Here is a 13,737-nt window from a genome sequence, read left to right as displayed (position 1 = left end):
AGAGTTGCCACATGATCTTCTCTGCTCCCATAGTATCACCACCCCCACCCCGCCCCCACCAATTTTGGAGGTGGGTCAGTATTCCAGGCTTTAAGTTAGTCATCGCTAGGGTGTTGCATCTAGAGATTTCCAGTGCAATACCAGAGAATATGACATTAAGGAAAGTCAGAGACAAAAAGACAAATGAGAGCAGATCAACCTAGAATCCATGAAACAATAAAAGTAATAGTGCTTTAAGTGTTGGCAAAAGTAGGATGCTTTCGATTTCATTTAAAAGTGAAAAAATAAGCTGGGGCAAGGCAGGTTAAGTATAATAATTATGCTGGTAATATGCCCATGTGAAGGAGAAGGAAAGGCTTAACTCCTAAAGTGAATAGGATAGAAATACACTTAGTGCTGTCAGTCTAGAAGTAGGTCCAGAGTTCTCACAAGTCCCTGTCAGAGTTTCCCCTTAAGCAAGCCTTTATCCATATCCCGAAAAAGTTTTCTACCTAAGTCTGCTTGTTCTTCTTTAGGTCCAAGAACCCAAGGTAAATTAAAACAACTATCTTATTAATTTTTTTAGAGTTGACAGAGTAGCTTGATAGTCATTATTTCTTTTAATTCTTATAATAACTATGGCAAGTATGTACCATTCTTAGCATAAAATATAATAGACATTATGTGCATAATAGATGGTAGGATACACATTATCATTGGGACTCTCTGTCTCTACTTCCAGTTCTCTATATACATTGTTGGCTTTGTTCTTTGGAATAAGCTTCCTCTAGCAGCAGGGGTCATGGCTATCAGTAGCTCTGGAACTGCACCCTCAAAGTTTCCTTCCCTCAGCAATAGTTTGAAAAACCCTAGTGTGGGACTTTTTACATTAAATTTTCATCCCACTTCAAATCATTGTGTGTTAGAAGGGCAAGGTCATGAAGAAAGAGAACAGTTCTCATTAGAAACCAATATTAAGAATAATAAGAGGTTGGGCTTCCCTGGTGGCACAGTGCTTAAGAATCTGCCTGCCAATGCAGGGGACACGGGTTTGAGCCCTGGTCCGGTAAGATCCCACATGCCGCGGAGTAACTAAGCCCGTGCGCCACAACTACTGAGCCTGCACTCTAGAGCCCACGAGCCACAACTACTGAAGCCTGCGTGCCACAACTACTGAAGGCCACACGCCTAGAGCCTGTGCTCCACAAGAGAAGCCACCACAATGAGAAGCCCGCGCACCACAACGAAGAGTAGCCCCCGCTTGCCACAACTAGAGAAAGCCCACGTGCAGCAACGAAGACCCAACGCAGCCAAAAATAATAAATAAATAAAACAAATAAATTTATTTTTAAAAAAAAGAGTAATAGGAGGTTGTCTTAGTCCTTATGGGCTGCTATAACAGAATAGCATAGACTGTGTGGCTTATAAACAACAGAAATTTATTTCTCACAGTTCTAGAGTCTGGAGTCCAAGATCAAGGTGCCAGCAGATTTGGTGTCTGGTGAGAGCCTACTTGGTGGTTGGTTCATAGATGGCCATCTTTTCTCTGTGTCTTCACATGGCATAACGTGTGAGGGAGCTCTCTGGGGTCTCTTTTGTAAGGGCACTAATCTCATTCATGAGGGCTCCACCTTCATGCCCTAATCATCTCCTGAAGCCCCCACCACCAGATACCTTCACTTTGTGGGTTAAGTTTCAACATATGAATTTTGAGGGGAGGGGAAGTAGTTTCTCATGAAGGGAGAGGGTAGTACAGATATCGCCACCTAGAGGAGTTTTCAGGTAGATAGCCATCCCGATTTGTGTCTATTTGTAATCATTGTTTAGTTTATTGATTTAATTTTGCGCTCCTTTCTTTTACCTATTTGTATCACACTCAGTTCTCTTTCCCTGACTCTAGTTCTCATCGCCACTTGTTTATGTTTTTATCATCATCTCAAGTTGAATTTTAAAAATCTCCAGTTTTGAATGTCATTTCAGAGTCTAGGTCTTATCCCTCTATGAAAGTTATTCTTTTTTTTTAATAGACTTTATTTTTTAGAGCAGGATTAGGTTCACAGCAAATTGAGCAGAAAGTACAGAGTTCCCATATACCCCTGCCTCCACAGTATCTTATTAACTTTTGTTTTATAGTTTTCTTCAATTATTAATATTCCAGCATTCCTAAAAGATGACTGTATTTTAAACATTTTGGACATATTTTGCTTTATTACACTTTAACCCACTGTTCTGAGACTGATGACTCCGAACTCTACATTCCCAGTGTAGGCTTCTTTCCCTCCTTACTTGTATGTCCATTTGTCTGATGGACATCATCAGATTGTCCTAATGACCCTTCCAACAGGTCAAGGAATGGGAATCGTATCATATCCCCCTCCTGAAAACCTGCTTCTCTTGTGTTCCCATGTCAGTGAGGGTCGTACCATTCACCCAGTTACTTAAGCCAAAACTCTGGAAATTGATTGTCCTAGTCTTTCCTTTCTCATCAGACACAGCCAGTCATCATGCCTTGCAGAGAGTACCTCCTAAATTCTGCCCTCATCCCTGCTCTTGTTGCTCCAGTTCAGAAACTCACCATCCCTGGCTTGGAGGACTGTTCCAGCCTTCAGGCTCATCTGTTTGCTTCCACTCTTGTCCAAATCCTGTCCTTTTCCAGAGCCAAAGTGATCCTTCTAAAATGCAGATCTGATCGTGTTGCTCTGCTGCTTAAAAACTCTTGAGTCTCCCTTTGCCGCCAGGAAAAAACCCAAGGTCTTTCCTGATCTGGCTCCTGCTCATCTTTTTAGCACCATCTCCCATTGCTGCACCCCTCCACTCCCATCAGCATTTTCCTCTAGTTTTCTGGACTGGGACCTCTTGATGTGGGGCAGACTCGGGTGCCGACTCAGACTTTACCAGCTGGGTCAAGTTATACTTAAACTCTATGAGCCTCACTATTTTTTGTTTGTAAAAGAGGATAGCCTAACTAATTCACAGGATTATTATGAAGAGGAACTGTGATAATGTTGGCAAAATACTTCGTATACAGTAAGCATTTGATATGTGGTGTTTTATCATTTATATCAGGCTATACTATTCCACCCCTTGCAAATTCTGCATAGTGCCCTCCTTGTCTTTTGCATTCTTTCATTTAATGATTATTTCTTGACCACCTACTATGCGCCAGTATTCTAAGAAGCTGGGAAACATGGGTGCACCAGAACAAGATTCTAATCCAATTTATACCTCTTTATGGGAGACCTTTTTGACATTCCTAGGTCTAGGATGCTCTGTGCTACCACTTCCTGTTGTATATTATTCTAATTCCCTTGTTTCATTGATCAACTTATCGTCCTATAGAGTAAATGATACTAATGGACTCTACTATTAGATTGTCATTTTCTTGCAAGCTGGGTAGGGACTATATTTTATTAATTTGTGTACACCAAGTGTTAACAGTGCCTGATAATCATTCACTTAAATACATGGAGTAGGACACGTAGAAGATATTCTGTGAATGTTGCTTGGCTGAACTAAAAATATGAGTCCATAAAATAGTTTTCTTCCATTGTTTACTGCAGGTATTCAGTATTTCAGCTCCCTTTGGCATTTAGGGTTATCCTAGAAACCTGCCTCCTAATTCTGTTTTACAGGGATTAAATGCAATTTGAGTGCAAACAACTAAGTTTAAAATGAAGTTTAAGAGCATAATTTTTCATAACTTGGGATTGACTTTAGTGTGAGAAAATTCCAGGCCACGAGAACTGCAAGGATCTGACCTGATGACCTTACATTAGTTTTATTTCTATTTTTGTGTTTTTAGATTTTATCAATATCCATTTTTTAAAGTTTTATCCTTTTAGTGGCTTTTATGACTTTAGAATTTGTTTTCTTTAACTATATATTTTCTGCCATGTGCTCACTTGAATGCATGTTTTGACAATTTTTTCTTGCTTTCCTGTGGTCTTTCTATAGGCTTCCTTCCCTGGGAACTTGCACTTGGTTTTGGTCCTTCGTCCTACCAGTTTTCTCCAACGAACTTTCACAGACATTGGATTTCGATTTAGTCAGGAAGATTTCATACTCAAATTACCAGTAAGAGTATTTAAATGTTTTGTCCCTTTCTCATGAAGACTTTGCACCATGCTATTGATGTTTTACATGTGGTCACAGAGTGTGTAAAAGAAAAAAATAGAATTTATCTTCCCAAAATGTAAAATCAAAACGCCTAAAAGTCTTCTGCTCCTACTGTTAAAATAGAGGAAAAGATTAATCAACTTGTAACAAAGCAGTTCCTTTTGAAAAAGATGTACGTCACATATGTTGTATATGTGTATATATGTATGTGTGCATGTGTATAAAATCAGGACATTTTATTTTTAGAGAAAAAAATGAGTGTGTGTTTTATGTATTTGAACTCCCATGAACTTACATCCTGAGCTAGTTCAGAGTAACTTTTTTTTTTCAAAAGATATTTTGATACGTTTTTAGAGTTAGGAATAGAGTGCTCATAAATTTGGGTACTTTGGCAAAGATCAGTCCCTCCTGATAAATTATAATTTACTGCAGAAAGCCCTTTTACTTTGTTATGGGCTTAACATTCTTTCAGAAGGTTGACCACTGACAGTGCAACATTTTAGATCAGGGGGAATCAGGTGTTTGGGTTTCTATGGCGATTACCTTCGCTTTACAGAGAAATGTTTTGTAAATGACAACTGTTATTCCCTGAGGGAAGGTAGTGTATCCATGTGGGAGGGGATGTACAGGAGAGAATTGTTAGAACCGTTTATAAAAGATAACATTCTGCTAAATGAATGCTAAAGTTCATTGTACGGCTGTGTGGAGGGATGCCACGGAGGGCAGTTAACAGTATCTTTCTTGCTTATTTATGTAGGTGGTTATGCTGAGCTCAGTTAGTGATTTGCTGACATACATTGATGACGAGCAGTTAACCCCTGAGTTAGGCGGCACCTTGCAGTACTGCCACAGTGAATGGATCATCTTCAGAAATGTATGTTTCTTTTGCCCTTACTGTAGAGCGTGTAGTTTGTGTTAGCTTTGAAATCTAGTTCTAGAGTTGTTTGTTTTCCTCCTTGGAGAAAACAGGTTTCTGGGGCTCCTATTTTACAAAAACATGTATAATTCAACATCTTGATTTTCTTCCCTAGGAAGTATCTAGAAATGATGCAGAGTCACTGAGGATGGCATTTGAGTGAGAGGCCTATAGGGAGTAAGGAGATCCTACTGTACCCACCCCCTCCTGTGGCCGTGTAGTAACTTGAAGAAACCAAGCGTTTGGGTTTAAATCCTAGCAGTGCTGATTTTTAGGGATATAACTTTGTGCAAGTTGTAAAAGCTCTCTCAGCCTCAGTTTTTCCAAGTATAAAATGGGAAGAATAAGACTTTACCTCATAGGAATATCAGGAAGATTAAATGAGATTACAGATGTAAAATGTTTGGCATTGTGCCTGGCCTATGGTCCACCCTCAAAAAATGCAAGTAATCTTATTAATCTCATCAGCTTAGTGATTCTCCTGGGGCAGTTAGATTTGTAGCAAAGATGCCTTGTGTTCCAGAAATGTACGAATAGGCAAGGGCCCGGTGCCTCACAGGTGTGAATCTGTCCTATAAAAATCTTTACTCCAAATCCCAGAGATATGGGAACCCTTCTGAAGGAAATAATGATATTTAATTCAATCAGGATTCTATTTTCCTCATCCTTATTTTCATTCAGCAGTCCTGTTCACTCGTATGAAAGTGTATTGTCAAAATAAGCAGTGTCTTGCCTTTACTAACCTATAAAGCTATAAATAAAAGAGCAGACACCTTGAGTTGCATGGTAAACAAAGGGTTAATATGGTCTCTACATGTTGTCCTTCTTTCTCTGAGTCATTGATTTTGGAAACAAAATAAAGAACCCAACCTTACTTGACATTTTAGGGCAGCAGAGCCTTTGGGGGTCACAATTTCAAATCTTCCCCAGTACCTGAAATGAACTGTTGTGACTAATATTCCTCTGTCACCTTAGTCCATTGCGTTGTTTGAAATGCTAATACTTGCTCATAAATGCTAATAAATATAAAGTGGCTTTGATGTTCTCATTTCTCTTCAGAAGTAAAGTTATTATAAAATAATTTTGCAGTTTCAGAATTTAATAGAATAAGGAAACACTGTGTTTTGCAAGAGAATAAAACAAATTACTCTTTACATGGCATCTTTAAGAAAGAGTTTTCATCGGTGTTCGAGAAATAAGTACAGAAGTTTAGGTAAAAGACATTTGAGAAGACTTTCTACCTCACTTCAGTTTCTTAGGGGCTTAGATGCAAAGTTAGAGTTGATTGTCAAGGGCATTGCCAGCTTTCCTCAGCAGAGTTCATAGTATATGTGTTTGCTGTCATACCTAAATGAAAGTTAATACGATTGCTGGTCTAGGTTTTGATATGCTGGCAGAACTTCCATACAATTAAAAGCATCATGGGCTCCTTTGCAGGCTATAGAAAATTTTGCCCTCACAGTGAAAGACATGGCTCAGATGTTACAGTCCTTTGGAACCGAACTGGCTGAGACAGAACTACCAGATGATATTCCCGCGATAGAAGAAATCCTTGCAATTCGTGCTGAAAGGTACCACCTGTTAAAGGTATGTCTGATAGAGGGGACAAACCAAAATTTCCCATGGTCTTTCTTTTGATAGAGAGATGTTGAGTGTCCATTTCACACAGATTGCTGGGTAGGGAGACAAAGGAGATATTTATATATTATAAAGCACACTATTAAAAAAAAAGAATACAAGAGGAAGATGTCCTGGATATGTTGAATCGAAGTGTCCCTTGTTTAAATGGTGCATTCTCTTAAGCAGCTGTTTATTTGTAAATAGAATAGTTTATCAATGCTTCAGAATAAGAGATCCACAGTCATTTTTGTTGCCATGCATTCTGTATCTTATAGAAAGGCCCTCTCATTTGGAAAGCTAGAGTGAGGGTCAAGAGGCAGACAGGTGTTCTGTTTCAACATCCAGCAGAGGTACACTGTGAAGTGGAGAAGGAGAACTTGATGAGGATTCAGGAGGCCTGGTTTCTTGTCCCAACTCTGCCATATACTAGCATTGTGACCAAGCCAAACATGGCTAAATTGATTACAAGCTTTCTTTTCCACAGAGTACTAGTTCCTGATGTCTTCTACAATAGACCATAGCTAGCAAGTTGATCTTACTCTCCTCCCCAGTTGTCTGGAGTGTTGTGTTGTGAAGGATTCTGAGTCACGTTTCAGACAGTCACCAAATACTTTTAGATTCACTTTCCCCCAAAAGTCTGAGCATGATCTGAACAAGCACCAGGCATCCCTGTAAAACTCATGTCCTTTGTATGATAACAGGCATGCTGGGGGCACTGACAGATACAAGCTCTATGTGGAGGTGACATTTTTATGTTAAGAAGAGGAGAGAAATGGAAATTTTGAATCATAATCTAAAAGCAAAACTCTATTCAAGGAAAAAAAGCTCTGTCCCTCACAAGTTGAGTGACTTGGTCATTTGCTTACCCTCTCTGAGTCTCAGTTTCCTTATATGTGCGATGGGGTTGATGATGATGATGATGATACATGCATACCTTGTAGGGCTGTCGTGAGGATGAAATGAAGTAAGTATCTGATGTGTATCAAACAGTGTTTGACACGTAGTTGGCACTTCATAAACAGTAGCTCTTAATGTTTATGTTCTTATTTCGTGTTGGTATCTTGGAACCTGTTCCCAGAAAATACATGGGCACCCAAATTTTTCCTTAAAGTTTCAGAGGGCCTTTGCATCTCCTGAAGGGAGTGCTAGATCACTCTTAGATCCCTAAAGGATCAAGATCCTTCTAAGGTTCAGACCTTCTGAATAGAAGTACATGCTTCATGGTGAATTCATTAATCCAAACGTGAAGTAACAGAGTACTTATGGCCGGCAGTGATTGGTAACAATTAAGGATTTGTAGGAAAGGTATCTAACTATATCTGAATATGCATTAAATATTATTTGTAACTGTATGCTTTCTAGTGTGGTAGTCTTTATTACAGTACTACTGCTTTATTGGAGCACATTAAAAATATTAGCAAAATAGAATAGAATAAATTAGAACTTTCTTTTTTTATTGAGGTATAGTTGATTTACAATACTATATTCGTTTCAGGTGTACAGCATAGTGATTCACAATTTTTAAAGGTTATGCTCCATTTATAGTTATTGTAAAATATTGGCTATATTCCCCATGCTGTATCCTTGTCGCTCATTTTATTTTTTTATTTATTTATTTTTTGCTCATTTTATTCATAGTAGTTTGTACCTCTTAATTACCTACCCCTATTTTGCCCCTCCCCCCTGCCCTCTCCCCACTGGTAACCACTAGTTTGTTGTCTGTATGTGTGAGGCTGTTTCTTTTTTGCTATGTTCACTAGTTTGTTATACTTTTTAGATTCCACGTATAAGTGATATCATACAGTATTTGTCTTTCTTTGTCAGACTTACCTCACTTAGCATAATACCCTCCAGGTCCATCCATGTTGTTGCAAATGGCAAATTTCATTCTTTTTAATGGCTGAGTAATATTCCATTGTATATATACACCACATCTTCTTTATCCATTCACCTGTTGATGGATACTTAGGTTGTTTCCACATTAAATTGGAACTTTCTTTTTTTATTAATTAATTAATTTATTTATGGCTGTGTTGGGTCTTCGTTGCTGCGTGTGGGCTTTCTCTAGCTACAGGGAGCGGGGGCTACTCCTCGTTTTGGTGCGCGGGCTTCTCATTGCAGTGGCTTGTCTTTGTTGCAGTGCATGGGCTGTAGGTGCTCAGGCTTCAGTAGTTGTGGCACACGGGTTCAGGAGCTGTGGCTTGAGAGTGCAGGTTCAGTAATTGTGGTGCACGGGCTTAGTTGCTCCGCGGCATGTGGGATCTTCTGGGACCAGGGCTCGAACCCATGTGCCCTGCATTGGCAGGCGGACTCTTAACCACTGCGCCACCAGGGAAGTCCCTAAATTAGAACTTTCTACCTGTGACAGAAGGAGGCTACAAATCGAGCATGGGGTACTTCTGTCTGTAAAGATCTTATAAAATTAGTGATTGCAAATCCATCTCAATAGGCAGGGCTTCTTGGAGATCCTCACGGCTTTTGGATTCTGTGATAATGAGGTATTCCTTGATTTTTCACTTATGAAAGCAAAGGCCGCTCTAGAACTGCTGTTTCTATTCTGCATGCTGTTGCTGTATGCTTCCTTTTCCCCAGGTCATTCAGAATAGGTTCCCAGCAGGCTGATTCATCGTATTTTGCCTTTGTACAGAAGGATATTACAACTGTAACCAAAGAAGGAAAAATCCTGCTAACAAATCTGGAAGTGCCTGATGCCGAAGATGCTGTGAGTTCAAGACTTGAAAATCATCAGCAAATTTGTGGTGACTGGCAAACTATTAATAAGTGAGTAGTACTCTTTTGGGTTTAGAGTTACTTATTTTATACCTTTGAAAGGGAATTATACATTGTTGCTGCTACCTGTTAAGTGTGAAAGTATTCCTGGACCTCTGGGGATCTGAGAACTCCTTCCTGAGATGTCTCCCAGAGCTTAGTTTGCTCAGAGAGGAGGTTCTGTGGACACTGATAGTCTCTACCTGGACCAAATGTCATGGGCTGTGACTTTGCCTATAATTCTTAACATCCAGACCAGGTTTATCTGCATACCTGCAACACAAATCGTTGTTTTAATTATGACTCTGCTTTGTTAAGATTGCTCACTCAAGTACATGATATGGAAATAGCTTTTGATGGATTTTGGGAAAAACACCAGCTAAAAATGGAGCAATATCTGCAACTCTGGAAGTTTGAGCAGGATTTTCAAGAGGTCAGTTAAAACTTTCCTTGATACAGTCTTTTTCATTATGCTGGAGGTTCTTGCTCCCTGATCATCAGAAACAGTCTTGCAAGGTGCCCATTTATACCCCCAGAGAGGTGAAAAGAGGCAAGTGTGAGTGAACCTTGACTTAAAATGAAGAAAACAGCTTCGAAAATGCCAAGACTTCTACTTCTCTGGCTTAAACTCATTTCTTATGAGAAAGCACTTAAGTCCTAACATAGATGACAGGGATAAAGTTGCTATCTACACTGATGTTTGATATTCAAATTTATTTTAGATACAAAATGCTTTTGGACTATGGGATAACTTTCCAAGGAAATAATACCAACTTCTTTCATGATTTTTTTTTTTTCCCCGGTACGCGGGCCTCTCACTGTTGTGGCCTCTCCCGTTGCGGAGCACAGGCTCCGGACGTGCAGGCTCAGCGGCCATGGCTCACAGGCCTAGCCGCTCCGTGGCATGTGGGATCTTCCCGGACCGGGGCACGAACCCGTGTCCCCTGCATTGGCAGGCGTACTCTCAACCACTGCGCCACTAGGGAAGCCCCTTCGTGATTTTTTAAATACCATATATCTATGCTGACCATATTTAATATAATCTAACGAAACATTTTTTTCTGATCCAGCAATTTATTTTCTATGAAAAGCCTGATGGATGAAATTAAATCATGTTTAATTATACATTATTTAAAAGGTTATAAGTATATTCTAGTTCCATCCTTCTGAAAAATCCCCCATATGGATTTATTTTCTTCTTTTCTTTAATGGTCAGCATCCAAGCTTCTCCCAGTCTCTGTCATAGTATTTTCCCACGGATCCGAGGAAAACTCACTTCTTTCTCTTGCACGTGGTCAGCTTGTTCCTACCCATGAGTGGCTGACTCGTCTGGCAGAATCAGTTGGGGGAGGGGCACTGCGTTCTGAACCCAGGGCTCAGTTACTACCAGCCTTTTCCCTCCAGTGATTCAGATTTTGAAGTGGGTGCTCTCCATGAAACCTTTCTTAAAGAGAGAATAGGTCAAATTGCTCTTGGGCCTTCCAGATTATTTGTGTTGGTCCCTCCTCCCCAACCAAACACATGCAAAAACAACACTCTTCCTGAATAGACCCATTGCGCCTCTACTTATATGTTAAGTAGAGGTCTATATTCTGTTTTGTTCAATGTGGGCCTGAGTTGCCTCCAGGTTAAATTCTTGCCCTGTGGTTATAGTCTGTTTCATGCAGTCATTGTTGCCTCGGATCAATATTGCTGTTGTTTGTCTTGGATTGTAATCTCACTGACACGATCTGTCTCTCGTAGTGACATGCAGATGCGTTCTGGCTTTTTAGGAATTAACTAAATAAAGGCTTAATTGGCAATTCAAAACTTACAAGAAAAAATTGAATATTCTCAAACTTGAGATACTCTTGAAGGTACAGAATAGGAATATTTTCTTGCATAATCACAGTACAGCAATCAAATTTTGTACATTTACGAATAATGCAATAGTTTTCTAATTATCTGCCATCAGTATTCCGATTTTGTCAATTGACTCAATCATGCCATTTATATCATTTTCCCCCCTCAGCACAGGATCCAGTCTAGAGAGTCAGATATTGCATTAAGTTGTCATGTGTCTTTAGTCTCCTTTAATCTATAACATTTCCATAGCCTTTCTTTGTCTTTTATGACACTGACATTTGGAAAAATACAGTCATTTTTAAAATAAAATATTCACCATTTTGAGTTTGTCTGACATTGTCTCATGATTAGATTAATCTCCGCATGACCAGCAAGAATACTGCATAAGTGATGTTTCCTTTGGAGGGTATCACATCTGCAGGTAGATGAGGTCCATCTGCCCCTCATTGTTGGTAGGGGTTTTGATCACCCTGTCAGAGTGTTGTTGAATTTCTCCAGAGTATAGTTACTTTTTTCCCTCTTGCAACTAGTAGACAATATGTGGGGAGAAAATTTAAAGCCATGCAAATATCTTGTTCCTCATCAAAAATTCCCCATCCAGTTTAGCATCAATTGATGATTCTTGCTTCAAAGTATGATGGTTGTGAAATGCTGATCTTCATATCTCAGTGTAGATATGTCATGGAGTTGTAACTGTTTCAGGCCCACCAATAGGAACAAGAGTACAAATCATTTTGAAGAAGCTAGAAAATTGTCTATCAAGAATACTGTCTGGGGGAGTTCCCTAGCATTCCAGTGGTTAGGACTCTGCGCTCTCACAGCTGAGGGCCCGGGTTCAATCCCTGGTTGGGGAACAAAGGTCCCACAAGCTGTGCAGTGTGGCCAAATAAATAAATAAATAAAGGGGGGTTTTAAAAAAAAAAAAAGAATGCTGTTTGGTGTTTATCTATTTATTGGGCTCATGGCTTCCTAGTTTTTAATTCATTACTGTTCTTAACTGTTTTGGTGTTTCCACCTGACTGCTGTGTCCTTGTGACATGTCCAAACATTTTGATCACTTCTTTACTTCCTGGCATAAAGAGATGTTCTAAACTAATCTTATTCCTACTCTGCTTCAGCCCTGGAACCAGCCAATTTCCTGCAAAGCCCCACTTTCTTTTTCTGGGAAATGATATTAAAGACCAAGATCTGGGTGCTAGGTGTGCTCATTGCTACTGAAGGGTCTTTGTTTCTAGAACCATTCACCATAGAGCTAGGGAATATATATGCATGTATATACACGTATATATACTTCCATACCTGTCCATATACACATGCCCTTACATGTACATAGTGATCTTTTATAAATCATCAGTACACACTGATGTCTAGCAGGTTAAATTTTAACAGATTAAATTGATTTCTGTGAATAAAATAACTGAAGACATTTTCCATATGTGCGATTTTTCCATATTGATGTTCTTAATTACTAGCATTTACTACAAAACTTGATTATTAAGGGAAAATGCTTAATAATTTATATGCTTTTAAGACTTTTTCTCCCCCTTATTTTTAGCTCGTGAGTGAAGCTGAACTTCTTTTAAACCAACAAGCAGAGTTGGCAGATGTAACAGGGAATATAGCTCAAGTAAAACAAAAAATTAAAAAGTTGGAAAACTTAGATGAAAATTCTCAGGTAAGATTACATTTTAGATGTTCTCTATATTTATGGGGTATAATAGTCACATTTTGATGTTTTTTAGTAATATAAACCCTTATTATAATTAATCTCTCATAGCAACAATCTGTATAATTGGTTCAGTAATATTGGTCTATATTCTGTTTTGTTCAATGTGGGCCTGAGTTGACTCTGCAGTTATGTTATGTAGTTGTAACTGTTGCAGGCCCACCAATAGGAACAAGAGCATAAATCATTTTGAAGAAGCTAGAAAATTGTCTATCAAGAATGCTAAACGCGGGCTTCCCTGGTGGCGCAGTGGTTGAGAGTCTGCCTGCCGATGCAGGGGACATGGGTTCATGCCCCGGTCCGGGAAGATCCCACATGCCACGGAGCGGTTGGGCCCGTGAGTCATGGCCACTGAGCCTGCGCGTCCGGAGCCTGTGCTCTGCAACGGGAGAGGCCACAGCAGTGATAGGCCCGCGTACCGCAAAAAAAAAAAAAAAAAAAAAAAAAAAAAGAATGCTATTTGGTATTTGAAAATGATGGAAACATAACAATATAATTCCTTAAATAACCATCATTTGATATATGCAATTGAACCAAACATAGATTCATACAGATAGATCTACTTAGCCTTACCAGTTGTCCTCATCTATACATTAGGGATGTAATGACCTACTTTTCAGAGTGATTGTGAGGATTTATTTAGATGCTGTAGATAAAACACTTAGCACAGTACCTGGGATATATGGATATATAGTAAGTACCCACAAGAGCCAGCTATCATTGTTCTGCTGGTCTTAAAGCTTGGACTCATGGCTTTAATACTCAG

At 39.3% G+C, this 13,737-nt stretch overlaps 1 protein-coding gene across 9 annotated transcripts in view; it reads left to right on the top strand.

Moving 5' to 3' along the window:
• MCF2 (MCF.2 cell line derived transforming sequence) overlaps positions 1-13,737 on the top strand; it is a 72,733-nt gene that overhangs the window by 14,241 nt on the left and 44,755 nt on the right. For 6 of the 9 annotated variants that reach the window (XM_033403646.2, XM_049704402.1, XM_049704401.1 and 3 more), the window contains 6 exons: positions 3,934-4,053; positions 4,853-4,969; positions 6,449-6,598; positions 9,279-9,412; positions 9,719-9,833; positions 12,801-12,920. In XM_033403646.2, the coding sequence (XP_033259537.1) occupies positions 3,934-4,053; positions 4,853-4,969; positions 6,449-6,598; positions 9,279-9,412; positions 9,719-9,833; positions 12,801-12,920 (756 nt within the window). The remainder of the gene's footprint in view (positions 1-3,933; positions 4,054-4,852; positions 4,970-6,448; positions 6,599-9,278; positions 9,413-9,718; positions 9,834-12,800; positions 12,921-13,737) is intronic. The other 3 variants (XM_049704404.1, XM_049704400.1, XM_049704399.1) reach the window with 1 other exon arrangement.

This window comes from Orcinus orca, chromosome X, assembly GCF_937001465.1.
Source record: "Orcinus orca chromosome X, mOrcOrc1.1, whole genome shotgun sequence".
NCBI lineage: Eukaryota > Metazoa > Chordata > Mammalia > Artiodactyla > Delphinidae > Orcinus > Orcinus orca.
This window is presented reverse-complemented; position numbering and strand designations above follow the sequence as displayed.